We start from the raw sequence: 16,086 nt of genomic DNA on the forward strand, positions 1-16,086 counted from the left end.
TTTCCTGCCTCGGGGTCTCCATCACAACTCTGCCTCCTTTACACACAGGGATGTAGCAGCCGCAGCCCCCCAGCTGAAGGATTCTTTCTCCCGCCATCACTCACCTTTGCCGTCACTTGCCTTTACTGCCCCTAATTCCCACCATCGCTACTTTGCCTTCTTTTCATGCACAGAGGCAAGCTCCCTCCATCCATGACCATCAGCCCACCAATTACAGTTGAAGGTCAGTAGCCTGACTCTCCCTGCTCAAGTTGTTGCAGTGAATGTAGACATCATCGTCTTCAATGGATGCACAAAGGGGAAAAAGCTCTGTAGTTGAGCTGGGCAAAATTCAGCAAGGCTACCTTATCTTGCAAAGGAGCTGAGTGGGTCATATCAGGAGCTTGGTGTTGAAGGCAGAGGGTGGGTTTTTGGGTTTGTGTTCTGTAATTGCCAGAAGCAATGGTAATTGATTTCAGCTCTCAGGGTTTCCAGGCAGGTTCTATCCCCAGCCCTGCCTGGAGATGTCAGGGACTGAACATCCTTTCCCTTAAAAACAAAGCATGCTTCTAGTCGTCATCGCTGCAAATTGAGGGGTGACTTAAATAGGAACGGAGGAAAGTGCCTTATGCCAAGTCAGGCCCTTAGACCAGGGTTTCCTAAACTTGGCTCTCCAGCTGTTTATGGACTACAACTCCTATCATCCCTAGCTAGCAGGACCAGTGGTCAGGGATGATGGGAACTGTAGTCCAAAAACAGCTGGAGACCCAAGTTTTGGAAAACTTGGCTTACTCTGACTGGTATTAGCTGTCCCAGGTTTCAGGCAGGGAACGTTCCTAGCTGTACCTGGCGACGCTGGCGAGAAAACCAGGGACCTGCCTGTAATGTGAGCACCCGGCTGGTGAGTTGCAAGTTTCTAGTCCTCACCACTGTGAGTAAAAGACTGATTTCAGAGCAGGCAAGCTCCCGTGCTCCACACCGACAGAAGAGCTGTGTGATTGTGGTGTCAGGCAGGACTGGGGGAAAGGGCACTGTTTTAAGTAACTGGGGAAGAGGGGATTCCAGGGCTAGTTGGAATCTGCAGCCCCCTTCCTCATCACCCTTGTGGATCCACTGTCTCTGGGATCCAGCTCTGGCCCTCCTTACTTTAGCTGGGGCCGGGAACGGGGCTCCTCCTCAGCCAACATTTTTCATGTATTAGATGGCATCATTAGATCCCTTCGTTTGGGAGGCATGCGACATGTCAATAATTCCGGGATTAGCATCTATGTGGGACGGGGGCAACGATGTGCCGGCCAGCCAGAGGTCCTGACGCTGGGCCACCCCTCCTTTCGCTGGGCTCAGTTGCTGCAGCTCCAGCTGCTGGTGGGTAACCCTACCCTCGCCCACAACAAAGGCAGAGAGGCGATCGCGACTCCAGGGAGTTATGCGCTCCATCTCAGGCCGCCATCTCAGCTTCCCAGAGTTGGCATGTGCCCAAGCAGAGGCGGCCATGTCATTGCAATTCTCTCTCCTAGCCGGTATTTGAGAGGAGGGTCCTGCACCATGTGAGATGCTTAACCCCACTGGAAAGACACGGGACTAATTTTAATTCCATTGCTCAGCTCCGGTGGCGCTGTCCGAATGCCTGGGAAGTTTTGTGGGGGTTTTTAATTTACTTTTTTGACGGCAGCTGGGGGCCTTCTCAGATCACCCCTGCAGCCCTCTTAATCCGATCTCCCTCATTTCATTTCATTTGATACCCCTGTCAGGGGCAGGGGGCTCTTGATTTTGGCCTCTTCTCTCTCTCTCTGTGTATGTCATATTTGGATATTAATGCTGCACATGCAAAGAATACCTTTCCTCGGAGGAGGAGGCCTGTTACCTCATTCTTTCGGGGAACCTGTTCTTTCTCCTCCTACAGAAAGGTTTAAGTTTCTAGTCCTCAAGTTCCTGGGAGGAAGACCAATTTCTTCCAATGCTTGCAAACCTTTTCACTCTTCCACATCGATTGGGGAGCTGTGCAATTGCATCAGTGTCTGTGGCTGGCGCAGATAAAAACCTCAAATTCATAGGGTCAAAAGCACAGCCTCTCTGGCAACAGCCTTGCTGATTTCAAGGTCCAGAGGGTTGCCTCTCCCCATTGATCTTTCTTGTGTTCTTAGGAGAGAGCTGTTGGACTTGGGTGCTGCTTTTGGGTCTCCCTTTGGGGTCACTGTGAGAACAGGATGCTCTTGGCTCGATCCAGCAGGTGCTGCTTAGGTTCTTGTGGAAATCTGCACCCTACGACTAAGTCTCCACGAATAACCTCCGTGCTTTTGAGTGTGTAGAGAACATCTGGAGGACACCACTGACCTGGTGGCTGAGGAAGGTTGCTTTGAACACCTTGAATGTAAGAATGTAAGGGATATGGAACCCAAAGAATCCTGGCAACCCAAAGGAATGCACAAATACAACCATTTTTAAAAAGACCAACCAGAGCATTTCCCACATTTTATTAATATTATTGTTACCAACTCAGAAGCGTCTTTCCATTTGTTATGATACTATTTTTGGTATAATGCCCCAAACCAGTTATATAGGCTTGTATCCGATCCTACCCAAGAGTAGACCCATGGAAGTTAATACACATGACTTATCTAAGGGGCCTACAAGCCAAGGAGGACTTCTCTAGATACGAGCCCCCGTCTCCAGCTGCCACGACTTCCAAAAAGCTTTAGCGTATACGCACACAAAACACACAGAATATGGAATGGGCTTTGGGTCTTCTGTTTTCTTTTTCTTCTTTTGCATGCACAGAGAAAGGAAGCTGGCATTCGGCTGAAGGACTTTGGGAGGAAAAAAGAAGGGAGGAAAAAAACAAGCACACAGCACCCGCAAAGTTGCCAGTGAAAAAGAAAGCCCCCACAAATCCAGTTAACACACACCCCAAAGGAGCCCCATCAGTCCCCGAGCAACGAAAAACAACAGGGGGGAAAAAAGCTGCTTCTGCTGGAGGATTCAGGCAAACAGTTTTCTCCCACTCACCCGACAAAGCATCTATTGATTTGTATAGCTCCTCCAACCAACAGAGGTCTCTTGAGTCCATCGTTTGCCTGGGATGAAACCAACCCGATTCAAAACTCTGGATTGGTGGACTCGGGTCAAAAAGGCACGTAGGGTGCAAAACTGCTTGTCCGAATCCTCTCCCCCCCCACCCCACCCCCTGGGTCAGTTTTCAGGAAATCTCCCCTTATTACTATGGAGTCGCGTTCCACCATTTGAAGGCAGAAGGCTTGCGCTGAACGTTGGTGCCGCAATGGACCTCCCCCAGCTGCTTGTGGTAGGACGAAACGTCGTCGATGAAGGTGCAGGTCAGGCCCAGTGGCTCCAGGAGGGAGCAGACATGCTGCTCCAGGCAGCATTCGGCCTCGATGATAGGCCCAAACGGCTTGGGGATGCCCAGGTCTCTGGACAGCACAATCATGTTCACCTGGATGCAAAAGGAGAGGGAGAAATTGACCGCTGAGCTAACGAGGACCTAACGATGAATTGTTTAAGGGGGAGTGGAAAGGAACCATTGATGGGTTATCTATCAAACGTATCACCCATACATGAAATCACAGGCAGGATTTGATACAGAAGCAGCAGATTATTGAAAGAATTAGCAATATTGGGGCTTAGATAATAAAAACGTGTGTGTTTTAAAGCAGCGAATAAAAAGGAGTAATAAAAATAAACAAAGGAGGGGTGGGAAGTCAAGAAGAAGTTATGCATGTATAAAAAAAACACTATAGGGTGATCAGTGTTTTGAAATATCTTTGGAGATTTAATAAAACTATATATCAAAACAAAACAAAAGGAGACAGAGAGAGCAAAAAAGAGACCAGGCTGCGGTCGCTCCTTGGGCTGTCTCCTCCAGCCAACTGCTTTATCCAGCACCCATCTTATTTGGTTCATTTATTTAGTTAGTTTATAAAATGTATATACCGCTTGATTGTAAATAAATATGGATAGCTCAGTTGGTTAGAGTGTGGATTAGATGATCCTTGGGGCCCCTTGGCATTTTCAGCACCACGCTCTAACCAACTGAGCTACCCCGGCTCTAGTTTGGATATGCTAGTTAATCAATTAGATCACACTCCTCACTTGGAAGTTAAGTTTCCTCCTTTGTCTTTCACAATATGAATTCCCCGGGATAGGATGTGCCTGAGCTTGCTGGCTATAAGCTGAGACTATTTCTGCATTTTGTAAACCCAAGACCTTCTGCCTGCGTTCTTCTTGCTGCTGCTGCACAGAATAATGCTTGAAACTGACCATTGGAGTGTTGTAAGTACAGCTTTTAAACTTACTAAAGTGTATGGCATGTTTAATGCTAAGAGCGGTAGAAATGGAGCAGCTCTGGTAGCGGACCAAACAAGATATTAAAAGGTTTAATGCTACACTTTTTAAACTCTGCTGGGGGCTCTCTTTTGCTGGAGACTGTGTTTAGCTCTGGGATCCAACCAATTCTTTTGCTAAATACCCCACGTGACAATTCTCACCATGTTGGGGAAGTAAGCCATCGCTTTGCCTTGCTTGTCTATCTTGAAGAGGGCTGGGAGGTCAATGATGTCCTTTTCTGCCAGACCCAACTCCTTCTTGAGGATGTCCCGGTTCCAGTCGATGCATCGCTGGGGGAGGTTCAGAAGTGACAGGTGCAGATTTAGTGACCTCAGATAATATAATTTGTTTCACAAAATTTACACACGGCTTGATTGTAAAAAAAAAAAACCTCACTATGATTTACAAAGAGAGTAAATGAGCAGTAAAGGCAACTCTTGAAAACATTAAAAAAGCAATTACCGTATTTTTCGCCCTATAGGACGCACTTTCCCCCCTCCAAAAATGAAGGGGAAATGTGTGTGCGTCCTATGGGGCGAATGCAGGCTTTCGCTGAAGCCTGGAGAGCGAGAGGGGTCAGTGCGCACCGACCCCTCTCACTCTCCTGGCTTCAGGAAGCTATCCGCAAGTCTTGCAAGCCCGGCGGGAGGTCCCGCGGGCTCGCAAGGCTTGTGGGCAGCAGCCTGCAGCCCAAAAGCTTGGCGGATAGCGGGGAGGCGGAGCGCCGCCACCCCGCTATTCCCGGACCTGGTCTGGAGGCTGGCGGGGGGGGGGGGGAGAGAAGCAAGCTTGCTTCTCCCCCCCCCCGCCAGCCCCAAAACTCGGGGGACAGCGGGGCAAGCTGCTGCCCCACGGAGGCTAGAAAGGCTGTCCTGAAGGCAGAAGAGGGAGACGGAGCGTTCCATCTCCCTCTTCTAGCTTGGGGATGGCTGCGCAAACCTGGGGGGGGGGGGGAATAAAAACTTTTTCCTTGATTTCCCCCCAAAAAAACTAGGTGCGTCATATGGGCCGGTGTGTCCTATAGGGCGGAAAATACGGTAACTAAAAATAGTAATAGCAATAATAATAATGATGATGATGATGATGATGATGATGACCAAGGAGGCTCAGATGCTTCATTTGTGCCTTGATTTAAGTATGCTTCTTTTGGTGGGTGGGAGGATAATTTTGATTAAAATGAAAAAGGACAGGCACTTGACAAGGGCAGAACTGTGAAGTTGGAAGGGATCTCCAACGTGCTGCAGTGCAGAAATTGCGGCTCAGTAATCCTTGGCATACCTGCACATACTGATTCTCTTGCACCATGACCTCGTTGGAGAGCACCTTGTTGACAGTGACGCGCTTCGTGTCTGTGCCGGTGTACCCTGGAGTGGGGGAACAAAAGGCGGGGGGGGGGGGAGAGAAAGAAGGTTAATCCTAGAAACCACTCGCAGGGCTTGGCAGCTTCTTATTTTCTGAAAGGAACTCCTCAAATGTTACTGCACATACACACACACACGGCTGGATTAAGGTTTGATGAGGCCCTAAACCACTGAAGGTAATGGGGCCCTTTCTATGTCCAGCTGTCTTTTCTCAACAACAAATTGTCACTGTTTTTTGTGTTGAATATATGCTATATGGTAATTTATGGACCTGTTAGATATCTAAAGCCATTTGCACGTGTTGCCATGCAACCAGTCCATGCAGAACGTAGGCACCCTATATATAGAAATGAGCAAACCAGTGATATTTTAGGGAGCAGGATAGCAGGCGGGGCCCATTACTTACATCATAGGAGCCTACACAACACAAAACACTGTGTAGGTTTTATTTTATTTGTTTTTTTATAAAGGAAAAAAACCACTGGATGTACATTTCCAAAATATATATTTTTGGGGGGCCCGAGAGAGTAGAGCCCTAAGCTATAGCTTAAACAAGCTTATACATAAATCTGGCACTGCGCGTGCACACACACGAATATGAAATGTCTTGGACAGCGGTGGCACTAGAAGAAGATGCATTGGCAACTATAAGAGGATGCAATAGCATTTCTCAGGAGCAAGCAGATGAGTTTGTTGCAGGCTATAAATCACCTACAGAGGGAGCTAAACCCTTAAAAAAAAATTAAAGTTTTCTTGGTTTACAAAGGTAGGCACAATGTCTCTTTTTTCAAGTTACATTTTCCATAGGTCAGTTTCATTCTAAGGGAATAACTAGAAGCAATCAATCTGTTTGCTCAAATATCCAGAGAAGATGCATGTTGGAAGATTCAAGACAGAGGAAAGAAAAGGCTAATAATAAAAGAACGGGGTTGGACTAGGTGAGCCTTGGGGATCCCTTCCATCTCCACAATTCTGATTCTAATAAATGTATTTGCACTGTCAATACATTGCCTGCGCTGCCTGGCACACCTCTCTGGGGTTTCAGGCAGGAGTCTGTCAAGTTGTGGAATGAACCCAGGACCTTCTGCATGCCAAGCAAATGTACCAGCTAAGCTGAAGAGCCGGGCCCCCAGGGCTTGCAGGCTTTGAACTACATGAGCCGAACTCCCGTAATGGTTGGGAAAGTGTTACGCTTTATTTTGAGCCTGCTTACGCTAAGAGAGTCTCCCTCTCCTTTTGAAAAGGCGAGGTGGCACAGCTGTTAAGACAGGATGCAAAGGTGCTGGGAAGTTCGCAGCCCTGGTGACCCTCCAGCTGTTATCGCCTGGAGAGAGGTTCATGACACAAGCACGGTGTCATTCTCTCTCTCCCTTAAGGCACGGCCTGAAATTCAAGGGCCTCATTTGTAGAGCGTGAGACTCTTAATCTCTGGAGTGTGGTTTCGAGCTGCACATTGGGCAAAAGATTCCTGCATTGCAGGGGGTTGGACTAGAGGACCTTCGTGGTCCCTTCCAGCTCTACACGTCTATGATGACTTCAAGATGCATCAGAGTCCAGAGCATAGCTGTCAACTTGCAGATTTGAAAATAAGGGACCAGCAGCCTCGAAAATAAGGGATCAGCAGCCAAAATAAGGGATTTTCCGGGCACAGGTATGTTCAACTTCTGAGCCCCACCGAGCCAAAGGCAGAAAGCCCAGCCAGCAGCCAAACGGAGCCTCATCAATAAGGGACAGCAGCGGGACATGGCACTGGGATAAGGGACTGTCCCGCCAAATAAGGGACGCTTGACAGCTATGGTCCAGAGCTAGGAAATGAACCAGGTCGAGGAGAAGGTTTTGCACCTAAAGACATGCTCCAGGGGCTCCAATTTAGGAAACCGGGTGCCTGGTTTTCAAGACCCCCAAGTCTAGATGACCACCTCTCTGAGTGGAACCCCTGAAATACAGAACGTCTCCCCTCCAGTGAATCCTGGGAGCTGTAGTTTAAGGGTGCTGGGTATTTAGCTCTGTGAGAGGTACGCTATTTATTCCACAAAGTTTATGCACTGCTTGATTGCTATTTTTTCCCCAAGCTCGAAGTGGTTTATTAAAAAAGTTTAAGCAATAAAATGACCAAAAGGGACATGAACAACAATCAAGTTAAAACAACAAATTGCCATATTAGAAGCAAAAAAACTTGTCCTGATGAATTGGAAGAGCCGCAAAAAGATTCCATTGAGCACATGGATTGACAATATGGGCAGACTTTTGTTGTATGTGTTTTTTGTGGTTGTTGTTATTATTGGGGAAATGATTAAATAAATAAATAAAAGGTAAAACAACAAACTTAAAAAAAAACTTGCATCTGAATATACTGTATGGGTAGGCTGGCCCAAAGAAAAATGTTCTTAGCGAGTGCTGAAAAGAGGACACTGAAGGCGCCTGATTGATCTCAATAGGCAGGGAGTTCCAAAGTGTAAACTATACTTCCCATGATTATTGGGGGGTTTTTGTGGGGGAGGGAGAACACTGTACTTTAAATGGACCTTAAATGCATGGTGTGACCATTGCTGCTTCTGTAATGTTGCCAATATTATCATACACAGCTGAGATTGCAGTAGCATCTGCTGGGTGGGGAGCTGCATTTCGAACATAGCAAACGCTCAGCTTGGGGGGTCCAAGGCAAGAAGTGGATCTGATTATCCCCGACAAGGAGGCTGGATAATTTGAAGCCAGTGTCCATGATACGTTCCAACTATGGGCCTCTCCTCCAAATTCTTTGGGACGTAAGGTGATTGCAGGAGCCGTCCGTGAGACATCTTTGTCCTGCTTCACCACACATTGGTGCAGAATAAGGATGGGCAAAGCCACTTGTGTGATTCCCTCTCTCTCTCTCTCTCTCTCTCTCTCTCTCTCTCTCTCTCTCTCACACACACACACACACACACACACACACACCACACACACACACACACACACAGAGAGAGAGAGAGAGAAGAGTTTTGGGTTGTGTTACAAGGTGCTTTGCGAAAGGAGCGATAAAACTGATGAGCCAATTTTGCACAAGGTAATTTTCGAAAAATTGGGTTGCAGGTGGCGCTGTGGGTTAAACCACAGAGCCTAGGACTTGCAGATCAGAAGGTCGGCGGTTCGAATCCCCACGACCGGGTGAGTTCCCGTTGCTCCGTCCCTGCTCCTGCCAACCTAGCAGTTCAAAAGCACATCAAAGTGCAAGTAGATAAATAGGTACCGCTCCGGCGGGAAGGTAAACGGCGTTTCCGTTCGCTGCTCTGGTTCTCCAGAAGCGGCTTAGTCATCTTGGCCACAAGACCCGGAAGCTGTACGCCGGCTCCCTCGGCCAATAAAGCGGGATGAGCGCCGCAACCCCAGAGTCGGCCACAACTGGCCCTAATGGTCAGGGGTGCCTTTACCTTTACTAATTTTCGAAAAACAAATGGAAACATACCAGAGAGTCCAATCCCTCCTCAGAGGCAGGACTCTGTTCCAAGACAGCTGCACGAAGCAAGATTGCCGTTTTGAGGACTTTTTAGTTTAGAGAAAAGGCAAGTAAGAGGAACCACAAGATAGTTATATAAAACGATGCCTGGCATGAAGAACGTGGGCAGAGAAAAGCTTTTCTCCCTCTCTCGTAACACTGCAACTCGCGGACACCCAGCGAAGCTGAATGTCGGAAAATTCAGAACTGGCAAAAGAAAGTCGTTTGCACAGTGTTGGACTGCGGAACTCCCTCCCACAGGAGGCAGGGACGGCCCACCAACCTGGATGGCTTTAAAAGAAAATGGGACAAATTCATGGAGGAGGAGAGAGCTATCAATGGCTATGAGCCACGATGGCTATACTCTAAAAATCAAATGGAGGGGAAACGGTTCTTGTGCTCGGCTTCTCTTTGCGGGTTCCCCACAGGCATCTAGTTGGCCCCTGTGAGAACAGGATGCTGGACTGCAATGGGTCTGATCTAGCAGGGTTTCTTTTTATGCGCTTGTTCTAGGTCTGTCTGAACAGCCTACCTTTGAACATGACGGCTTCTCCATGACCTTCTTTCTGCTTCTCCCTGAACAGCTTGTAGCAGGCGGAAGGGCTGGCCATGAGCATCCGGAATTGCTGAGAGGAGGAAAGGGAAATGAAGGACCGTATCAGGGCAGGTAAAAGAAAGGACTTTTCCACGCAGCTCATGGTTAAACTATGGAACTCCTTCCCGCAGGAGGCCATGCTGGCCATCCATCTGCATGGCTTGCTCGCTTGCTTATCGGGGATGCGGGTGATGCTGTGATCTAAACCACTGAGCCTCTTGGGCTTGCCGATCAGAAGGTCGGCCATCTCAGCAGTTCAAAAGCACACCAGTGCAAGTAGATGAATAGGTACCGCTGTAGCGGGAAGGTGAATGGCGTTTCCGTGCACTCTGGTTTCCATAATGGTGTTCCGTTGCGGCAGAAACAGTTTAGTGATGCTGGCCACATGACCTGGAAAGCTGTCTGTGGACAAACGGCGGCTCCCTCGGCCTGAAAGCAAGATGAGCGCCGCAACCCCATACTTTCCTTTGACTGGGCTTAACCGGCCAGGGGTCCTTAAACTTTGCTTGATTGCTTGCTTTGTTTGTTAATTTATTATATTCCTATGCCGCTGAGTCACATGAGTCACAAAGCACCTTACATGCCATAAATAATAACAGAGCAGAACACAGCCTTGGTCCAGTATACCTGAAGGAGCGTCTCCACCCCTATCGTTCTGCCCGGACACTGAGGTCCAACGCCAAGGGCCTTCTGGCGGTTCCCTCACTGCGAGAAGCAAAGCTACAGGGAACCAGGCAGAGGGCCTTCTCGGTAGTGGCGCCCGCCCTGTGGAATGCCCTCCCATCAGTTGTCAAAGAGATAAACAACTACCTGACATTTAGAAGACATCTGAAGGCAGCCCTGTTCAGGGAAGTTTTTAATGTGTGGCATTTAAATGTATTTTTAATTTTTGTTGGAAGCCGCCCAGAGTGGCTGGGGAAACCCAGCCAGATGGGTGGGGTACAAATAAATTATCATCATCATCATCATCATCATCATCATCATCATCATCCTCACAACCGCAACATAAATCACATAATCAACTAATCACCATTAAAACAACCACCTGCCATAAAACACCATTAACAAAACAACTTAGAAAATAGGCTAAACAGCACAACCACAAGAAAAGTCGTATTATAAAATTCACAAAGCGTTACAGCGCTCATAACCCTCAAAACAATATTAACAATATTAACGAACTAAGAACCCAAAACAAACTAAGCGTTGCTGAATTCACACATGCACACTCTCCTTATTCCCATGACTCTTCCATAGTCTCTGTCCAATCCTTGAAAAGAGGACTGGATGAATCCATAGGAGGGGAAGGTTATGGCCACGCCAGCTATGCTTTCTTCGCTGTTTCTCAGCCCAAAACACATACCGTATTTTTCGCCCCATAGGACGCACTGGCCCATAGGACGCACCAAGTTTTTTGGGGGGGAAATAAAGAAGAAAATTTTTACTTCCCCCCCCAGGCGCTTGTGGGGCCGGCAGCGGGGAGAAGCGCTCTTCTCCCCGCCACCCGCCTGCAGATCAGGTCCGGGGAGAGCAGGAGGACGCACTGCGCCTCCCAGCTGTCCCCAGAGCTTGCGGGGCTGGCAGCGGGGAGAAGCATGCGTCTCCCCGCCGTCAGCCTCCAAACCACATCGGGAGACAGCGGGATGGCGGCGTTCCGCCTCCCCGCTGTCCCCGACCTTGTGGGGCTGGTGCTGCGGTTCTGAAGCCTGGAGAGCGAGATGGGTCGGTGCGCACTGACCCCTCTCGCTCTCCAGGCTTCAGCGAAAGCCTGCATTCGTCCCATAGGACGCACACACATTTCCCCTTCATTTTTGGAGGGGAAAAGGTGTGTCCTATAGGGCGAAAAATACGGTAATTAACTAGCGATAACGCGTAAGGGTCACAGAACTTCGCAGCTGATACTCACCTTTTTGCCAGGAATGGGGACAAATGTCAGAAACTCATCCACGTGGCCCACCGTCAGCCAGTCAGAGTAGAGCTCAATGGGTGACTGGACTTTCTGGGCATAGAGGAAATCTCGCACCACCTTGGTCATCCTCCGCCCTGCGGACCTGAAAAGGTCAACATCCCCCCAAGAAAAAGAAGAAGGATGACCAATTAAGGATGAATGGCTTATGAAACTGATGGACTATGCTGAAATGGAGAAAATGACTGCTATATGAAGAGGACATAATGATGAATTGTTTAAGGGAGAATGGAAACCATTGATGGGTTATCTACTAAACTATCGCCCATACATGAAGTCGCAGGCAGGTTTTGAAATATAAGCAGCAGATTATTGAAAGAATTAGCGATATTGGAGCTTATAATAAAAATATGTTTTAAAGCAGCTAATAAAAAGGAGTAATAAAAATAAACATCAGGAAAGGAGGGGTGGGAAGTCAAGAAGAGGTTATGTATGTACAGTGAAACCACGGATCCCAAACGCCTCAGTTTTGGAACGTTTCCCAAAGGAACATTTCCCAAAGGCCAAAAACCCAGAAGTAAATGTTCTGGTTTTCGACTGGTTTTCGGAAGCCGAACATCCGATGCAGTTTCCACTGACTGCAGGAAGCTCCTGAAACCAATCGGAAGCTGTGCCTCGGTTGTCAAACATTTCAGAAGCCAAATGGGCTTCGCTTCTGGAATGGATTACGTTCAACAACCGAAGTTTGACTGTATAAAAAAACTATTGGATGATAAGTGCTTTGGAATATCTTTGGATATTTAATTATATAAGCACATTCCCCCAGAAGAAGAAGAGGAAATGAATGAGAAAGAAAAACGGGGCCAGTGAAAACAGACATGTATTTACAGGGCCGGCCCTATCATTTCTCTGAGTGAGGCAGGTGGCAGATCTTCTCCTTTGCCAGAGTTCAGCACTGCACTGCTTTCACTGCAAGCCCTGAGGCCCTCAGTGGAGAAAACAATCCCTCCTGCCACCGTTGACATGAGGCTCAGATGCCCGTCCAGCCAGGTTCTGGCCACAGAAAGGGCTGAATGTTTTGCCCTTTGCAGGAAAATGCATATTTATCTTAATTCTTCCCATGCCCCTTTAGCCTCTGTCCTCATCCAACGATGGCAGGCAACAGGGGGAGGCTTTGCACAAGGCAAAAAAAGGTGCCCAAGTCCTATGATTGATAATGGCCAGTGGTGGTTTTGAGTTTTCTTTTTTAAACCAGAAATTCAGGTCATCTGGTCTTTTACAATATCGACATCCGCGTGCACTCTCTTACAGAGGGAAGCTGCTTCCAATGAGGATTCTTCCCAAAGGGTACTCTTTTCCATTGGCAGTCACTGGCGGGCTGACTTCCAGATTCCCAAAAGAGTCCAAGCTGGTGACTTCTTCAAAGAGGGGCTCCCTGGAGACGTAGCCAAAATCCGGGCCCTGCAGGGGGGGGAAAGATATCTCCTTCAATCACAGGTCTCCCACTACAATGTTAAGTATCATTGTTAAAGTGACACGGAAATGGTGAATGCCTGTGTGTACAGCTGAAAGGGTTCAACTCCGAGATTCCATTGAAGCATTGGTGGCTCCCTGATTGTGGAATGCTGTCCCCAGAGAGGCTCACCTGATCCCATTAGTAAGTAATCAATGACCTGTAAAAGTGTGAGGATTGGTCTTATTATGATTATTTCACTATTAGGCTGTCTATCAACATGCCTTTTACTATGTTTTTATCACTGATGCTTTGTAATTCGTTCTCTAATGTTGTACAGTGGTACCTTGGGTTAAGTACTTAAATTGTTCCGGAGGCCCGTTCTTAACCTGAAACTGTTCTTAACCTGAAGCACCGCTTTAGCTAATGGGGCCTCCTGCTGCCGCTGCACGATTTCTGTTCTCATCCTGAAGCAAAGTTCTTAACCCGAGGTACTATTTCTGGCTTAGCGGAGTCTGTAACCTGAAGCGTATGTAACCTGAATCGTATGTAACCCGAAGTACCACTGTACGCTGCCCTGAAATCTTTTGATAAAGGGCATTACAGTGGTACCTTGGTTCTCAAACACCTTGATACTCAAACAATTTGGAACCCAAACACTGCAAACCCGGAAGTAAGTGTTCCGGTTTGCGAACTCTTTTCGGAAGTTGAACGTGCTCCGTTTTGAGTGCCACACTTCTGATTTGAGTGCTACGCTGAGGTCTGTCTGCTTTTCCTATTTATTTTGCTTTTTTGTTTTTGCGGCTCCTTTTTTGTGGCCCTGTGGAACCCAGTTCATAATAATAATAATAATAATAATAATAATAATAATAATAATAATAATAATTTATTTGTACCCTGCCCATCTGGCTGGGTTTCCCCAGCCACTCTGGGCGGCTTCCAACAGAGATGAGAAATACACTAAAACGTCACATATTAAAAACTTCCCTGAACAGGGCTGCCTTCAGATGTTCAGCTACTGATTGATTGATTGATTGATTGATTGATTGATTGATTGTGTTACTGTACAGTGGTACCTTGGGTTAAAAATGCCTCGTGGCTACGCGTTTTCAGGTTGCGTACCATGGGAAACTCAGAAGTACGGGAAACGGTTACTTCCAGGTTTTGCCAATGGTGCTTCGCGCATGCGCAGAAATGCCAAATCACGTCACGCACGTGTGCAGGCGCGGCACTGCGGGTTGCGGACGTGCCTCCATCACGGATTACGTCCGCAATCCGAGGTTCCACTGTAGTACATTGTTTATTGCTTTCATTTTATGGATCAATGATCTCGTTAGATAGTAAAATTCATGTTAAATGGCTGTTTTAAGGGTTGTTTTTAAAAGTCTGGAACGGATTAATCCATTTTGCATTACTTTCTATGGGAAAGCACGCCTTGGTTTTGGAATGCTTTGGTTTTGGAACGGACTTCCAGAGCGGATTAAGTTTGAGAACCAAGGTACCACAAAAATAAATTGAAATAACATCATCATCATTAATATTTATACCTTGCCCATCTGGCTGGATTTCCCCAGCCACTCTGGGCAGTTTACATCATATCTAAAAACATAATAAAAATATCAAGCATTAAAAACCTCCCAATAGAGGGCTGCCTGAAATAATAGCCATAACCATCAATAAATTGTCTCTGAGCTCCTTCATGGGTTGATAATTAATCCCTCTTCCCAGGGAACTCTAGGAATTGTAGGGAAAATTTGGGAACTCTCAGAGGGGAACTGGACTCTCCAAACAACCCTCACCAATCATAACAGACTATGTTATGAAGAATCCCATGATTCTTTGGGGAAGCCATGACTGTGTAAAGTGGGATGATAGTGCTTTAGATGCACAGTGCAGATGGCACCTTAGGTTCATAAGAAGGAAGGGTTTTGAAACAAACCTTGCTGGGCAACACAAAGGGCAGAAAAGGCATGTGTTGTCCTAATGTTATCTTGCAGAGGGATTGGAGGTGTGAAGCAGCTGTCCTGACAGACAAGATGTCACAATACTCTGCTAATAAGCATGAAATATCTCCACAGTGAGGCCCATCCCAGTTCCTTGAGCCGTTTAAATCCCCCATAAGCTCCATTTGGAGGGCATATGCTAGAGTTCAGCTGGGTGGGCTGCCTGCCTCCCTCATTGACTTTTTCACTTTATCTGCTGAGCTCGTGGCAATTCTCTGAGGATTATTTGCATCTGTGTGTGTTCGGGGAAAGGAGATTGCTTTTAATGAATTAACCTATTGCTATTATCATTCATAGATAGATAGATAGATAGTAACTCAGAGCCACAAATATAAATGGAAAAAGGCATCCCTTCAAACCAGCCTAAAACCACAACAAGGTTAAAATCTTAAACAGACTCCTTGGGAAGAGCAGAGTTAAAAGTGAGAAGAAATAGGAACAACATATGCTCAGAGGCACTCTTGCTATTGACTTTGCACTGCAGTCCAAAGCAAAGTATAAAGGGGATCTTTAACTGGGAAAGGGAAAGGTTGAAGCAAATGCATCTTTCCAGGAAAAACGTCCCTAAATATGGTAAGGTCTGGTCTAAGAGCCCACCCTGCCTTGCCTAATCCAAGCTCACATCTGCAACCCAAGCTCATATCTACTCAAATACACACAGACGGCAGCCAGAAAATTGCACATAGCCTCTGTTTATTAAGCCACACAGCTTAATATGGAATTAAGTCCAAATTTGGGGGCCACGAAGAGAGCTACATACTGGGCATAAAACTGAAATGTTGGAAGCAGCCTTGCATTTGTAATAATAAAATTTAAGGTCTTACATATATAATAAAGGTAAAGGTAAAGGTACCCCTGCCCGTACAGGCCAGTCGTGTCCGACTCTAGGGTTGTGCGCCCATCTCACTTCAGAGGCCGGGGGCCAGCGCTGTCCGGAGACACTTCCGGGTCACGTGGCCAGCGTGACAAAGCT

The 16,086-nt window shown here is 47.2% G+C and overlaps 1 protein-coding gene across 1 annotated transcript in view; it reads right to left on the reverse strand.

Moving 5' to 3' along the window:
- Window positions 1-2,441: 2,441 nt before the first annotated feature.
- The window catches only part of LOC310849675 (protein-arginine deiminase type-2-like), a 55,822-nt gene continuing 42,177 nt past the window's right edge, over window positions 2,442-16,086 (reverse strand). The window contains exons 9-14 of the mRNA XM_083750228.1: window positions 12,967-13,118; window positions 11,658-11,802; window positions 9,689-9,782; window positions 5,599-5,684; window positions 4,482-4,610; window positions 2,442-3,430 (exon numbers count right to left, since the gene is read on the reverse strand). Of these exons, the coding sequence (XP_083606354.1) occupies window positions 3,197-3,430; window positions 4,482-4,610; window positions 5,599-5,684; window positions 9,689-9,782; window positions 11,658-11,802; window positions 12,967-13,118 (840 nt within the window). The 3' untranslated portion in view covers window positions 2,442-3,196. The remainder of the gene's footprint in view (window positions 3,431-4,481; window positions 4,611-5,598; window positions 5,685-9,688; window positions 9,783-11,657; window positions 11,803-12,966; window positions 13,119-16,086) is intronic.

Source organism: Podarcis gaigeae (assembly GCF_964106915.1).
Source record: "Podarcis gaigeae genome assembly, chromosome: 8".
In the NCBI taxonomy this organism is placed as follows: Eukaryota; Metazoa; Chordata; class Lepidosauria; order Squamata; family Lacertidae; genus Podarcis; species Podarcis gaigeae.